We start from the raw sequence: 16,669 nt of genomic DNA, 5'->3' as shown, positions 1-16,669 counted from the left end.
ATCTCATTTGATTAGATTTGTATTTATTTTTGTTACTCTTGTTTATTTTATTTATCTTTTCCCTTTCTTTAGCAGAGTGTACTTTAATTCTTTAATTGCAACCAGACTGTGTCAACATGACATTTTATTGTCTTATTTTGGAAAATGTTTAACATGTTTGTTTAGACATGTTATTTACCTCTATTTTCTTTTAATGCGGAGGCAATGTTCATTGTTCCTGATATGTTAAAAGATGGAAAAAGAAAAAAAAAAAACAGTAGGGTAACACTTGTATTTCTGTATTGGCTGTGTACTTTCTGTCCTTAATAAAAAAATTTATTAAAAAAGAGCGATGTTGTAAACATTAGTAGACTATATATTTGTTCAGGCTGCAAACTCACGATTATGTTCAGTCTTTGTGTCCACAGGGGCGTCATTTGACACAAGAGCACAGGGCGCTTCCCAGCTTTGCACACTTGACCAAAACAAGCTATACCTTCCGACAACCACACAAACACTCACTGGCTGCACCTGATTGGACGAATGCCACTCGTGAGCCATGTATATTTAAAACCAGACCAACATGGTGTCTCGTTTGGAAACTTTCTCTTATATTAGGAAAATAGGTCAGTGAAATTTCTGAAGAATTGTCTGAAGACATTTTAGGCAAGAAGTAAGCCATGCACGTTACTGTCCTGTTGATATAGCTTGCACACTGATCTGATACTAAAAGGTGGAGTTAACACTGCAGACCACTGATTGATCAGTCCGTACAACCAGGGTTGTCTCGTCGTCTGATCTCTGATGTAGAATATTTTTTTATCAGCAGTCTTTTCTCAAACAAAGCTTGTTACTGTGTTGTAATCATCAACATGCGCTCGCTGTGCGTAGGCAGAGTGTGGTCATAAAAGAGAGAGAGTGTCAGAAAAGAGACGATGACTGTGAGCAGAGCAGAGAATAAAAAGGTTAGCAGTTTCTGTATGTTGTCAGTACAGGTCGCAGTGTGTCAGATAATAAATGCAGCAGCTTCTCAAGAGTTAAGACCGGTCTTCCCTGATGTTTCCAAACTGCTGGAAGCCTGGCTGGTTTTCCTTCAGGTGATAACACTGCCTGTCTTTAGCAGGGAGCCAAGATGACTCCAGAGGACATTTTCAACACTCTGGAGGATCTAAAAGTTGACGAATTCAAGGATTTCAAATGGTATCTGAAGCAGCCTGACATCCTGGAAGGCTACCGACCCATCAGACAGTCCAAGCTGGAGAGTGCAGAAAGACGGGACACAGTAGATCTGATGGTGAACACCTTTACACTTGATGGAGCTCTGAAGGTGACCAAGAAGATTTTAGAGAAGATAAAGAGGAATGACCTGGTGCAGAGTCTGTCAGCCAACAGCTCAGGACCAGAAGGTCAGTCACATTTTTTAATCTTATTATCATTTTCAGAAGAAGAGAGTGAGTTGACGACACAATACTTGTAAAGGGACAGGCCTCTCAGTACAGAAGCTCATTGTTTTCAGCAAAGAAAAACAAAGTCTGATTTCATAATTAGGAGAAAAGGTTGAAGCTGTCAGTAATTGTTATTGGAGAGGATGGAGGTTTGATGGTTTACATAAATAAACATTGTTTAACTGAGCAGAGATTCATTTTAATGGCGAAACAGAGCTCTGCCTAATTTAAAATCTGGATTAACTCATTTTAAACCTAGTTTTACTAAATTCAGATTAGAGCTAATCTTAGATTAAATGAATCCTTGTTGGTGCAACCCAGCCATTATCTCTCTCTTCACCTCTCTCTCAGTGTCAGTGAATGTTGGTGATGTTGGAGAGACTTCAGAGGACAGAAGACCTTCTTCCCCTCAGAGTGAAGGTAAAGCTGCTGTATTCTCTGGTATGTATGGAAGCCCTGAAAGACAACGTTTAGTTTTTGGTGGAACCAACCAACAGACTAACTTGTGTCTGTCCGTCTAACAAGTGTTGCTCTGATGAAAGTGTCACAAAAAAACGCTCTGAAACAAACAGTTTGTGGAAAGATGTTCAGAAATGATTCTGCAGTTTGTGTGTCTGTATCACCTAATGTGAGCTTGTGAAAAAAAATGCATGAATACAAATACATACAAACAAGTAAATAATGTGACATATAAAAACTCCTAGAAACTTCTCCCTCAGTTCTCAGGTTCAGGTCCTGGTAGTCGTACTGCTAACTTCATGGTCAGCTCTCCTTTGAATGATAAGCTTTCATGTCAAAGGTTTAACATGTCGACATAAGATGTCTCTTTAAAAATGGAAGATACCCCATGCACAGCAGTGCTTCCCTTCTGGGTGCAGCCAGTACAGGGCAAATCACAGCAGATCCCAAAATCAATATTCCAGATCTAATCAGATTCATGGTCTGATCGGAGCAAATCTGATGAAGCTACATGCGAAACACGTAGTTTGCTTCTTCTTGTTTTTAATGTAACTGTTAATAAAATAGTGTCAAACTTATCCTGGTGTGTGCAGGAATATTGATTCTTTTGATAAGATGTCTCTTCATCTGTTCGGCCCAGTCTCTTTACTCGCCCTCTCAGGGCATGAGGGCATGATGCATACATTTTTCAGGACTGGGTTCACTGGCCAATCACAACCAAGCGAGTCTTGTATGTTTTCAGAAGTGAAAGAAGACATACTTCCTCTCTGTGGTTTGAGTTTTCCCTTTTCAACTGGACAAACATGTACCTCCTCCGCAGGTCTGAACCCAGCAGACACACTTCACAGTCCAGTGTACGTCACATACAGTACAAACTTCCTTTAATCTTTTGAGGCTGTAGTGTTCAGGTTGTTTTTAGTAAGGTGACATTTCCTCACCATTGTTATGTCTTAGTATTGGATTGCATCATATTGGAAGGCGTCATGTAGTTTTCATCATCATCTTAAGATGAATTACAGTCAGTGTTGGGGAGCAACCAAGCTACTAGCATAGCTATTTATTTATGATTTTCAAAATAATGTAGCATTTCCATTAGCCTGCTTTTTTTTACAAAGTCGCCTGAAGCAGGACCAAATCTACCGTACTGTTTTATTCTCTCATGAAGGACAAAAGCTGAAAAATGTCTGTTGCTTGTATGTACCATATAATGTCCACTGTGACATGACCAGAATGGAATCTGCATCATTCTGCCTGAATCTGAGGTTCAACAACAGGCCTTACCCAGCGGCTTTACCAGACTTTATTTGTTCTTAATCTTTCAGGTCGATCTGCTCTAACAAAGTAGAATCTCTGGACCCCCTTAACATAGTTCAGACATCGACAAAAGGAAAGTGAGTTGAATTATTTTGTCTATTTTCTAACAGCTGAAACTCAAGTGGGAAGCACAACAGTCACAGCACAGACTGGAAGTGTCATCAACACACCTCATTTGACTGGTGTCAACACTGGAAGAGACATTATCACCAATATCACCAATAATTCCACAGCAGGTAAATGTTCCCCCTGAATTAATAAGTCAAGTTAATGCCTTTTATACTTGTACTTGTGCTTGAAATGTAACCACCAAAATGCCTTTAAATATTTAGCATTTTTCAAAAGATGTTGTATGTTTCTGTTTCAGTCCAACCTCCCAACAGAACAGATGAGACCACGGATGTTTCTACCAAAACCAAAGGTATTCGACTGTTTAAACACATAAAAACATACAACATACCTGTATATTAAACAGGTTTTTCACAGCCAAATGATAAAGTTCACCATACTTCTACTATTAAAACATGACTAGATTCAGAAATTATGAACACACAGTATATTATGGAGACAACACATTTAAAGCTGCAAATGTGACTTTACCATCCTGCAGAGTTATTGGCCATCAGCTTTTCTTCCCTGTCATCTGCCCGTTTTGTACTTTATGCGATTTTTTGGTTTCTGAATAGATGCTAAACTGAGTCTTGCTAGTCTGCCAGCCTTAGAGCATGATGTCCTTTAGTGTTATGTATCCATCAAGAATGTTTTGGTGTGAAATGCTGATTATTGGCAATATAGCGATGTCTGCCCTCTGGAATATAAGGGAACTAGGCTGTATCATGGCTCATGGTGCTCATCACGCTGAAGCTTGTCTCTGCTCTTGGACGATAGGCTCGTGTTCGTGACAGCACAGAATGTAAGCAGTAATGGCATTGACCACGCTAAATTTTTAATGATAGCTAGCTAAGTTAGCTTACTTAGCTAAAACCATGAGTAGATGCACATATGCACATAGTTCTTACATGAAACTGCTCACAACAAGGTTTGTGGATTATTTTGAGTAACTGGGTCATGATTTCTGGAAAGACAGCAGTCATCTCTAAAGCCAATATCTCGGCAACACACACTAAAACAATCTAGATGTATAACAAACATGACAGGTCAGAGGAATAAATATTATTTTTGATTCGGGGTTAACTGTCCCTTTAAGTCTTAAGTTGAATCTGTTTGAGTTTGTCCGAAAGTTTAGCACACATCTGCACACATATATACGGATGTTTCTCCTTTCATACAACCTGTTTGCTTCTGCGTTACAGTTACAGTGTTGAGATTGATTGTAGGGCAGGTGTGGTTATTAGAAATGAATAATTATTGATAGTAATTGTTGAAATTAAATTGATCAAAATTAAATAAAAAATAATAATCAAATCGTTAAAACAGGGCACCACCCTGGAATCAGCGTCCAATAACCAGACCAATAACAGTCTCAAAGAAGGGTTCACTTTAAATGTAAATATTTGTAAAATATTTAGAATTAAAAGAACAGTACATGTGGGTTAGTTAAGAGAGAGAGAGAGAGAGAGAGAAGAGAGAGAGAGAGAGAGAGAGAGTACAAAGAGCTATCGCTCGAAGCGGCGGTTAAGCTAACACTTTAGCTCCACAGAGTGGAGAGGCTCGAATCAGCCTGAACTTCAGGTGCGCTCTCAGACAATGGGAGATGGGAGTTTTCAAACCTGGGGGGACTGTGAGAGCAGGTGCCACCTACTGGATATTAGGGTCGGTGACCTTTCCTTTGTCTACCGGGCTTTGCTAATGCAAGGAGGCCGCATTTAAGCTTTGGTCTAAATGCAGGCCGCTCTGATGTCAGAACCATGTGGTCGGTCCCAACAACAGGATTTTACTTTATACCCAGTTTGACCACAATGTGATCAATAATGGCAGTGCGGCGCTGTCCGTATTTCAGGTTGTATGTATATAGTGTGTACAGATTGTGAATCCGAGAGCACAGTTTACATATCCATTTGTGCAGATTTTCACATCCAGTTTTTTTTTCTACCCCGTGGCCCTAGAGGGGGCGTCCAAAATCAAAGGTAATATTGGGATTATTAAAATAAACTAGACAAAAACTAGATGACTTGTTAACCTATAAAACAGAGGGTGCATTGCGATTCATAAATAGGAAATACTATTAAATGGAGAACAGTCGATATGGACTGAGACAGTGAGGTGGTAAAACAGCGTCTGGTTCCAGAGGGAGGAGAGAAAAACAAAAGCCTCTGGCCTGTTCACTGTAGGTTGGATTGCTCACATGTGCCACCTGGTTGCTGTTGGTGCCAACTGCAGCTAATGCAAAATCATCTAGACAAAATAGAAGTCCCCCTCCTTTTCTGCCTTGTCGTGGCACCTTGAAAGGAGAAACATCTGTGGTATTTGCTAACATGGAAGACTACGAAAAAAAAAAAATGTTATTCATGTAACTATGATCTCATTTATCTTTCAGGAAACATCCAAAAGTGCCAAGCTGATCTAAAATCTTACCTTGAATCTCAAACTAGGATTCTGTTTCAAGGAACAAAGGAAGATGGATCATCAACTCTGTTACTCAAGATCTATACAGAGCTTTACATCACAGAGGGAGGCAGTGGGGAGGTTAAACACGAAGTTGTTGAATTAGAATGTAAAAGGAGTTCAAGTGAACAGAAGAAAATCGACCTCACTGACATTTTTAAACCGTTATCAAACAAAGAAAATCCTCCCCAGAGGGTTCTGACCAAGGGAAACGCTGGGATTGGAAAAACTGTTGCTGTGCAGAAATTCACTCACGACTGGGCGACTGGAAAAGCCAACCAGACTACTCAGTTCATATTTCCATTCACATTCAGAGAGTTGAATTTAATAAAAGATAAGTGTTGGAGTCTTAAAGAGTTAATAGGTCACTATTTTAAAGAAGTGGAGGATTTAGAAATGTCAGACTACAACAATTCAAATATTCTGTTCATCTTTGACGGTCTGGATGAAAGCAGATTGCCTCTGGACTTTGAGAAAAATGAGACATGCCGCAGTATTACACACATTACAACATTAGACTGCCTACTAACCAACTTAATCCAAGGGAAACTGCTCCACAAAGCCTCAGTCTGGATCACAAGTAGACCAGCCGCAGCCACTAAGATTCCCTCCAAGTTTATCAACAGGGTGACCGAGGTTCAAGGCTTTAATGATGAGCAAAAGGAGGAGTACTTTCAGAAGAAAGTCGATGACAAGGGTATGGCTCAGAAGATCCTCAATCATCTTCAGTCAAAACTTTTAAGAAGTCTGTACATCATGTGCCACATTCCACTCTTCTGTTGGATTTCAGCCACTGTGCTCCTGAGTCTCCTCACAGAAACTCCCAAAGGTGAGTTTCCGAAGACTCTGAGTGAAATGTACACACACTTCCTGATCATCCAGACAAAATGGAAACATGAGAAGGATTATCAAAAGGATGAAACAGACAAAGATGTGATCATGAAATTGGGAAAGCTGGCATTTGAACAGCTGCAGAAGGGCAACATAGTATTCTATGAAGACGACTTGAAAAGTCAGATTGATCTGACAGAAGCTGCTGTTTATTCAGGAGTTTGTACACAGCTCATAAGAAAAGAAGCTGGTCTTCACAAACAATCAATGTACTCTTTCATACATTTAACTGTTCAGGAGTTTCTTGCAGCTCTGTATGTATTAGAAACCTTCATAGATTGCAGAAATAATCTGCTTCACACCAAGAAAAGTTGGTGGAGATTGTTTTCAGAGAAAAGTAACCTTTCGTCCCTCCATAAGAGCGCAGTGGATATGGCTTTGGTTGACGATTATGGACAATGGGACTTGTTCCTGCGCTTCCTGCTCGGTCTTTCAGAGGAAAAGAATCAGGAGCTTCTTCAGAGAGAATTTAAATTTAAAAGAATACGTCCAGGGAGAAACCGGAAGACAATTAGCTACATCCACCAGGAGATCAAGAATCTGTCCCACGATAACAAAGTTATCAATCTGTTCCACTGTTTAAATGAGTTGGGTGACCAGTCTCTGCTAGAGCAAGTCCAACAGTACCAGAACTCAGGAGATGTTGATGAAATCTCACCTGCACATTGGTCAGCTATGGCATTTCTGCTGCTCGGTTCCAATGAAGACCTGGATGTCTTCGACCTGAAAAAATACTCCAGATCAGATGAAGTTCTGGAGAGGCTGCTGCCTGTGCTCAAAGTATCAAAGACAGCTTTGTAAGTGTTCGACCTTAAGATACCCAACTGCTCTAAAACTCCCTAGTTGTGTTTAGGTATAGGAGAGAATGTTTGCATAATGTTGACTGTCATTTTGTTTTTCACTTTAGGCTAAGTAACTGTAACCTCACAGATAGATGTGGGAAGCATATTTCATCAGTTCTCAGCTTGAAGTCTCCTGGTCTGGAGGAGTTAGACCTGAGCATGAATAGACTGCAGGACTCTGGAGTGAAGCTGATCTCTGATGGTCTTAGAAGTGCTAACTGCAAACTTCAGAGACTTCGGTAAGAACATCCAGATGCATGGTGTGTTTGTGGTGATTTATGATGCAAGTAATAAACATAGTGGGACACTTAAAGTGGGAGTGATTCTCTTTTCTTTCATGTAGTAAATGTTACAGTGAACATACAACAGTTTCCCTTTAAATGTCTCACATCCAGGGGCGATCATGTGCATTTCCCATCAAATTTCCAACAAATCCAACATTTGCATGAAACATACACATTTGTTTTTATAAAATTGTTCACATGCTAAAGAACAACCTAAGCGTGAACACATCCCCTTCACAAATTCAAAATAGGTATTCTAATCTCTGAACACACACCACCGCTGTCTGATCATTGTGTGTAAACTGATGTATTTCAGCCATTTTAATGAAGAAAAATCTAATGGCCACAGAGAATTCACAGAACTGTAGCTACCTATTGCAGTTAACTGTTGTTTTACATCTACACTGGCCAGTAACCTCTCACATTTGAGCAGTGCAAGCTGAAGCATCTTTTCTACCATCTGTAATTGTAAGCAAACCAAACTTTTTTGGGTCAAATGTAAAGCACTACTGTAACTATTAATTAAAAAAGTGGATTCAAGGTCAAGTTAATTTTTTGGGGTTATTATAGTGTTTTAAACTTGATTTGGATAGAAAATCTGTCCTGTTCACTGACACTGAACAAATTTGCTAAACTGAAACTGAAAATATTTTTGTTTTCTCTTTTTATAAGGTTAAATGACACCGGCCTCACAGAGGGATGCTGTCAGGAGTTCTCATCAGTTCTCAGCTCCCAGTCCTCTCATCTGACAGAGCTGGACCTGAGTAACAACGACCTGCAGGATTCAGGAGTGAAGGAGCTGTCTGTTGGACTGAAGAGTCCACACTGTAAACTGGAGACTCTCAGGTCAGGGTTTAGCTTCTGTTTAACAGATGAGCATTTAAATGTTGCTTGACATACAAGTCAATGATTTCAAGTCCCGGTCCATCAGGAATAGGATTTCTGGATTTTTCAACCGAGAACACAACCCAAGAACCCAAACAATTGTTGTGGGTGTCCATATGTGTCACCTGGCCTGAGTATTCAGGACTGTTAACTGTCACAAAAGATGAGAGTCATGTCAAATTTTTGTATATTCAGTAAACAAAACAGAGGCAAGAAGACGAGCTCAATCACAGAGGTTTTACAGGAAAATACATTAGTATTTTTTAAAATATCTGAAAGTGATATTTTTTTTACTTGTTACACATAATAATGATCTGAGGACAATGGATTTAATTCATGCCATTTGTATTAGGATGTTTCCTGATGATTAAAGTCTGTTTTCTGTTTATTTCCAGCACATTTTAATTAATTGTAAATAAACAATAATATTATTGGCCAAATGTAAATCTACCTATGTTGTCCATCAGCCATGTCACTGTGGCTCACCATCTCACCTTTACTCAGCTCACAGCAACAGTGAAAACTGTTCCTGACTTGAATATGCTCAGCAAGGCTAGCTGATGGTAAATAAGGTGAGCAGGTGAGCCACAGTCAGTGGGCTGATGGAGGACATTTGGCCAAACATATTCCCAAAATGATTAAGAATTTCTTCGAATGTAAAAACTGTGCCAGAGTGCTTATAAAAATGCTTCAAAATAGAGCTTATTTATTATTATTATTATTATTTTCTGCCTGACGTGGACCAGGTCATTACATGCAATGCATTTTGTTCTTGTGTAGTAAGCTTAGAAACCGAGAGCTGTATTGAATTAGTAGTCTGATAGATCTGGGTATGTGGATCCTGTCTTTAAAGTCAGTTGTGTTATAGATCAGAATAGATCACTGCAGATTTAACTCAAAGTTCACACAGACAATGACGAAAAGATCAAAACAAATCATTGTGTATGTATGTGTGTGTCCAGGCTGTCAGGCTGTCTGATCACAGAGGAAGGCTGTACTTCTCTGGCCTCAGCTCTGAGATCCAACCCCTCCCATCTGAGAGAGCTGGACCTGAGCTACAATCATCCAGGAGACTTAGGGGTGAAGCTGCTGTCGGCTGGACTCGAGGATCCAGACTGGAGACTGGACACTCTGAGGTATGAACAGACAACAAGAGCTCACACGCTGTTAAGCTGTTTCTCTGTCACACTTACAAGCTAAGGACTGTTGGTTCACAGTCCGATCCAGCAGCACTGCTGATAACAGTGAAGACAGCACCAGGCTGGACACACTGGCTGTGTGAGCAGCATGTGCAGCATAATTGCGTGAGAGTCCCTGTCCACCCTGAGACATAGACCCGGACAATAACTTCTTCAACTCCATCAGTAATAACTGGCTATGAATTTATGCATGTAGATCGAAAAAACAAAGGTGGGGGAGGAGTAGCTTTCTATGTGGACAACAATTTGAACTTCAGGGTGTTGGAATACATGTCTATGACTGTTAATAATGTACTGGAGTGCATAACTATAGAAATGGACAAAAACAAAAGCGCACTTATTAGCTGTATATATAGGACATCAGGATCCAGTATTGAATTGTTCAAAGACTGGATGGAGGAAATGTTTATAAAGAAAAGTCATAAAAAGAGTTTCATCTGTGGGGAACATTGATCTCCTTAACCCTAATAATCACAAAATGAGAAACGATTTTATCACTACAATATACAGCATGAAGTTATATCCAACAATCACCAGACCCACCAGAATAACAGAATAACAGATCATCAGAAGAGATTATTATAGTAAACTACTGAATGAACTGTGGAACATACTAAATGAGGTGATAAAGAATGGACCAAGACAGGACATTCATCCGAAATATTTTTATGTGAATGACAAAGAAAATTATAACATGACTGATGTTGTCAAACAATTCAATTAATTCTTTGTTAATGTGGGACCTGATTGAGCGGACAAAATTCCTGATCAAATAACTCCTGATGGATGGAAGGACAATTTTATTGATAGGAATCTAAGTTCAATGTTTATTACAGCAGTACATTATGATAAATAATTTACGCCATGCTTTTTCCTGAATATTGTCGTCACGTTTGGTGCAGGAAGAAACGGTAAAAACGGCTTCACTCACAGGCAGAAAGTGCTTGCAAGCAAAAAACTTGACACTCCCTTTCCTATTGTCAGAAAAATGCACCACATCAACCAATCAAAAAATGGCATTTTGTTGCTAAGGAAGAGGGGAAAGTTGTCAGAGTGATGGTGGCGAAAGACAGACAACGATACAGAGGAGCTAGCGATAGCGAGTTTTGAGATTTGAGAGTTTTGTGACTTTTAGCATGTTTGGAGTGTATAGTTAGTGTGTAGTGAAGTCGTTTTTTTGTTCTGTGTCTCAAAAGAATGAGACGACTACTGAATGTGCAGCAGGCAGTGCAGCTCTTCTTTGAGCTGGAAGGAGCTGAGGGAGACGCAGAGCCTGAGGCATTGTCTGCATTTTAATGTAAATAGTTGGATATAACTTTGTAAATTTCAAAAACTTATGTACAAATTTAGCAAACAACAATTTATATTACAACCAAAAACGGTTCGTTAAACATGTTTGTGGTTTTCACAGTAAAAAATCACTACTCGGATTTGTTTTTTGTGTGATTTTAGGTCCAATGTGCAGTGTCTCAAAATGAAAAAATAACTGTCACACATGTGAGGTTGTGCTGAAAAAAAATAAATAATGAATCATTAAATTATCATTAAACTTGAACAAAACAAAAATAATGCATTTTGGTAGCTGGAAGAATAATATACAGATAAAAGTGTGATTGAAAGGGTAAATGAAATTACATTTCTTGGGGTGACAATAGATGAAAAAATTAACTGGAAATCCCACATCCAGCTCGTACAACAAAAAGTCTCAAAGACCACTGCAGTCTTAAACAGAGCAAGACTTTGCACTTTATGCTGTTCCCTAGTCCTTCTATATCTCACCTACTGTGCTGAAATCTGGGGCAATAACTACAAAAGCAGGTTACACTCACTGTTCATACTTCAAAAGAGAGCAATACGATACATTCATAAAGCTGGATATCGGAATCATACTAACTCACTATTCCTACAGTCAAAACTACTAAAATTCATAGAACAAGTGGCATTTCAAACAGCACAAGTAATATTTAAGGCAAAACATCATCTATTACCGGAAAAACTTCCAAAACTATTAACGGAAAGGGAAGTGGGGGGAATTTTGCACTGAAAAAAAAATGATGGGGATTTCATTTGTTGAAGTTTTCTTTGTTTACTAGTTGGTAGGTTACTCTCTGGATGCACATGGTGCACATTGATATGGGTATTTAATGTAGGAGTAAATAAGTTTCACACTTCTTCCTACTCCTTTTTCGGACATGTTATTTAATTTCAGCATTATTATTATTTTGGGTATTAGGATGGTGGTGGCGATGAGATGACGACAATGATGATTAACATGATTGCTATTATTATAATATGAAATTATTGTATTATTGCTTTGTTTTTGTCGTTGTTATCATTATCATCATGGCCATTACATGCCATTATATGTATCATGACTACAATTTTCTGGTTTGTTGACACTGTCTGCTGTATTTAAAGCAGCTGAGAGGAGCTCCCCTGCTGACTCTGTGTTTGTCCTGTTCCTGTCCTATTTCTTCAGCCTCCCTTTTTTAGGACCATAATTTTTTTATCATTTTCTGAAACTTAACCCATTAGTGCCTGCTTCTGATTTTTTTATTTCCTTTGGAAGTGTTCTCTGGACTCACACAAATCTGAAGAATCTTTTAAATCGGTCTCACTTCTTGTCTTTAGTCGAAGAAGGTTCATTCTGACTTTGTTTCTTCCTCCAGGGTGGAACATTGTGGAGAGCAGAGGCTGAAACCTGGTCTGAGGAAGTGTAAGTGTGTGTTCACTTTGATTGATGAAAACGAGGCAGCACATGTTAAAGTAGTTTAAATCTAAAGCTTGTGTATCTGCGTTCAACTGTCAGTTTGAAAGAAGATCCAAAAAGATGAGTCATTGTGAACAGTCAGTCTGTTAATAAAGCAACAAATACACCATCAGCTGTGTTAGATGTTAAACTGCTGCTGTATTGTGTCTTGTTCTCTCCATCAGATGTCTGTGAACTCACAGTGGACACAAACACAGTAAACAGACGCCTCAAACTGTCTGACAACAACAGGAAGGTGATATATGTGTCAGAGGAGCAGCCATATCCTGATCATCCAGAGAGGTTTGACTACTATCAGCTGCTGTGTAAAAATGATCTGACTGGTCGATGTTACTGGGAGGTCGAGTGGAGAGGAAATGTTTTTATATCAGTGAGTTACAGAGGAATCAGCAGGAAAGGACACAGTGTTGACTGTTTGTTTGGATGGAATAATCAGTCCTGGAGTCTGAACTGCTCTGTAAATGGTCGTTACTGTGTCTGTCACAATAAGAGAGAAACAGACCTCTGCTCCTCCTCCTCCTCCTCCTCCTCTGTCTCTAACAGAGTAGCAGTGTATGTGGACTGTCCTGCTGGCACTCTGTCCTTCTACAGAGTCTCCCCTGACACACTGATCCACCTCCACACCTTCAACACCACATTCACTCAACCTCTTTATCCTGGGTTTAGATTCAGGTTTCATGATTCCTCATTGTCTCTGTAGGAGGGACACACACACACACACACACATACAGACGCACACACACACACTCACACACACACTCTTTGTAAATCGCACTCAGACACACACTCTTTGTAAATCGCACTAACCAGAAATGGTTTAGTTGTGTTGTCTCTTCTTGGTCAATGCGCTGCACATCAGTGGTTTTAAATATCTTTAAATATGTTTTGAACGTTCAGATTTCAGTTTTCTGAACTTTGTGATCTGATTGTTTTCTCACAACAATCAGCCTGTATATACAATAAAATCAGGCTCCACACAGATAATCATAATTATGATCTTTGTTCAGACAGGTTTTATTTAGTTGATTTGTCATTCATCATTGAAGTTTCTCATTTGTCTTATTTGAGTTATTATCTGTAAATATGTGTATATGAGTACATCATCTGTCATAATAAACATTTGACTTTCTTGTTCACGATCTCTCCTGATTGAAATAATGTCTTTTCACATCACTTTACATGACATACATTACAGCAGACGAGCTGTATGGAGACATCTGATGTTTTAAATCAAGTCTCCAGCTACTTCAGTTGTTTAGCAGAATGCTGCAACTCTGTTTTACTGTGAAGCTCCAGAAATGTTTTGTGGACTACGAAACTTCACCTGACTTTATATTGTTTCTCCTTTTAGATTAAAACACGGTTAAAATCAAAAAGACGAGGGCAGCTGTCACCACGCAACACTCGGCAAACATTTTGTCATTGAAAGTTGAATATTTGTGTCTATTTGCAGCTTTACATTGAGTTTATTTTTAAATCTCGATGTGTGAAAAATTAATTTTGCTCTCTGTGGAAACAAAACATGGTTGCATTAAACTGTACATTTATTTTCATGCCTCTGAGCTGGAGATAGTCGTGGCCAGAGGCATCATGTGTGAGGGTTTTCCGTCTGTCTGTTCCGTTCTTGTGAACACAATATCTCAAAAACACCTTGAGGGAATTTCTACAGATTTGGCAGAAGCGTCCACTTGGACTCAAAGATGAACTGATCAGAATTTGGTGCTCAAAGGTCACTGTGACATAACATTTTATATCCAAAAGGTCAAAGGTCAACTTCACTGTGACATCATAATATTCTGCAGTTCAGGGTTAGGGTGCTCAGAGTCAAACAACAGCGAGATGGTGTTTGTTCGTTTTGATCTTCTGTTTGTATGATTCACATATTTTGTACCATATTTGAGTTGTAAACTCAAACTAACTTACTACTTTGACTAAAAGACAGAATATCGAAGAATTCTGCATTAAAATGTCTAAAACAACTCGACAACAGCACGCACTGCAGGTTTGTCTGTGTGTTTGAATTCAGGTCAACCTTTGACTGAATACATCAACATTTGTGTCTGAGTCACATCAGATAGTTTTCATCTGCAATGGTGGTGAAGACAACAACTCCCATGATCCTATGCTACTTACACTCCTTTCCTATTTCTTCATTGTTTTGATTGACAGACCACTAGAGGCAGAAATTACTGCCCATTATCTCAAGATAATGGGCAGTAAATAATTATGAGTAACAACAGACAGTTTCTGAGTCAAACATCCATCAAACGATCCCTGAGATGATCCTAATATTTACAGGAAAAGTTCAACATTTTGGTGAATTCGGCATGAGAAGTATCAAACTGAAGATCTGGCTCTCAGACAGAAAGAAAATAAATGTATTTAACAACATGTCAAACTATTCCTTCAAAGTTATAACATGTAGATTTTGTTTTTTAGAGAAAAACAATTTAATCACAGTAAGAAGTTATCAGTCTGTGTGGTTGTCTACCACAGTGTCCTTCCTGAAATGACCACCAAAGTAAATTAAAAAAAAATCTAATCCACATGTTTTAAAAGACAAAATCTTACAGCTGCTCTAAACCAGTCCTGTCCACCTTCACTTTGACAAACAGTGTGTCATCGTTGACATACGCAGCATTCTGGGGAGCTTCTAGCTTGTTGAAAGGAGTGAAGCATGAAAATCCAACAGCCACGTTGCTGACAGACTCGGCGGTGGGTCGTTGGAAGCTTTTGGACGTCGGGTTTGGTCTAAAGCTGAGAGTGCGGTAATTACCGGCACCGCTCTGATCCAGAACAGACAGAGACACGGTCTGTCTGAAAGGCCATGGCAACAGACCATCAAGTCTCCTGGCATCAGGACAACATAAAGGGACAGGTGAGTCCCTCTTCCCTCCCCGTCCCCATTCAGATAGACCTCGGCAGCCATTTTGTAGCCGCAGCGCCCGGTGTGGAATGGCACACTGCTCAGGCAAGGCGTCTGACCTCTGGCCTCGGCCTCCTTCTTGTTCCTGAAGTCCTCGATCTTCCAGATCAGTCGTAGGACGTGGCCTCGAACCCACATGATCAAATAAAGTGGTGAACGTGAATCTTTCTACAGTTCACAGGACTGTGAAGTTGCCGTGTGATGATGGAGGCAGACAAGTAGCCAGAATGAAAACAATGTTGGGACTGAACATTTCATGAGTCCTACAGACGGTGCTCAGCACAGAGCTTTGGCTCGCCTCTCTGTCAGATCTCATAACAACTGATACTCAAATAAAATCACAATATAAGAGTGGACACATGTTCCTGCACATGGGCTTTTGTTCTCAGGCCTCTGTTGATTCACCTTTAATGTGCTGCTTTACATGTATCTCTCAACACATGTTAGTTAAGACAGCTGAAGTGAATATTAAAATGTGAAACATCACACATAGAGCATCTTCTGTTCTTTGTCTATTTACCAAATATGTTGATTTTTCCCTAAACAATGCAGCATGACATCATGTCTTTATTAAAGTGGAATCAGGCCGTTTGGCAGCGTTACCTCCCTGAAGGCTCAGAGAGGGAAATGACTTGTGTACATAAACAAAACCTGCTTGATGTCCTGATTCAGAGGAACCTGCTTCAGTAGATATGAATGTGTTACTGTCTGTGTGTCTCAGGTGGACAGAAGAAACTAAAAGAGAAAACGATGTGCCAGTGTAGCAGAAAACTGCTGGAGGATTGTTTTTGTTCATTTTTTTTTTGTACGTGTTTTATTTGTTTTTTCTTTCCTCTTTGTTAACAATGTCTATAGCTTAACATCCATAAGAATTTAGCTCTAATTTAGCTCCAATCAGAGGAGAATGATCCTGGTAATATACATAAGTTAGTGTGTTTCTGGAATCACACTTTTTCACACACTGCTTGACTATGGGCTCATTTTTGCTGAATTGTTTCACACATTTAACCTTGAAGATAAAAATAATAATAATACAATTAAGAGAAATTATAACAGTGTTTGTATTTTTATACCAAAATCAGTCCAGACACTGAAAAACTACTTCTGACA

General features: G+C 39.3%; 1 protein-coding gene across 1 annotated transcript; it reads left to right on the top strand.

Annotated features, from left to right (window-relative positions):
- Positions 1 to 1,111: 1,111 nt before the first annotated feature.
- On the top strand, positions 1,112 to 13,467 carry LOC141020217 (NLR family CARD domain-containing protein 3-like). The gene is made up of 9 exons (XM_073495296.1): positions 1,112 to 1,385; positions 3,308 to 3,433; positions 3,565 to 3,618; positions 5,695 to 7,450; positions 7,561 to 7,734; positions 8,452 to 8,625; positions 9,627 to 9,800; positions 12,533 to 12,579; positions 12,798 to 13,467. Exons 1-9 carry the CDS (start codon positions 1,112 to 1,114, stop codon positions 13,331 to 13,333), a joined length of 3,315 nt encoding a protein of 1,104 aa, XP_073351397.1. The 3' UTR covers positions 13,334 to 13,467.
- Positions 13,468 to 16,669: the final 3,202 nt, after the last annotated feature.

The sequence above is a fragment of the Pagrus major genome, chromosome 2, assembly GCF_040436345.1.
Source record: "Pagrus major chromosome 2, Pma_NU_1.0".
In the NCBI taxonomy this organism is placed as follows: Eukaryota; Metazoa; Chordata; class Actinopteri; order Spariformes; family Sparidae; genus Pagrus; species Pagrus major.
Note: the sequence above shows the minus strand (reverse complement) of the source record. Positions and strands in the feature narration are given on the sequence as shown.

What these genes read in the sequence shown, in the direction of transcription:
- LOC141020217 (XM_073495296.1), top strand. Translation starts at nt 1,112, where the DNA reads ATGACTCCAGAGGACATTTTCAACACTCTGGAGGATCTAAAAGTTGAC. An exon ending in CAACAGCTCAGGACCAGAAG is followed by an intron (nt 1,386 to 3,307) that starts GTCAGTCACATT and finishes ATTTTCTAACAG; the next exon opens with CTGAAACTCAAGTGGGAAGC. An exon ending in TGTTTCTACCAAAACCAAAG is followed by an intron (nt 3,619 to 5,694) that starts GTATTCGACTGT and finishes TTTATCTTTCAG; the next exon opens with GAAACATCCAAAAGTGCCAA.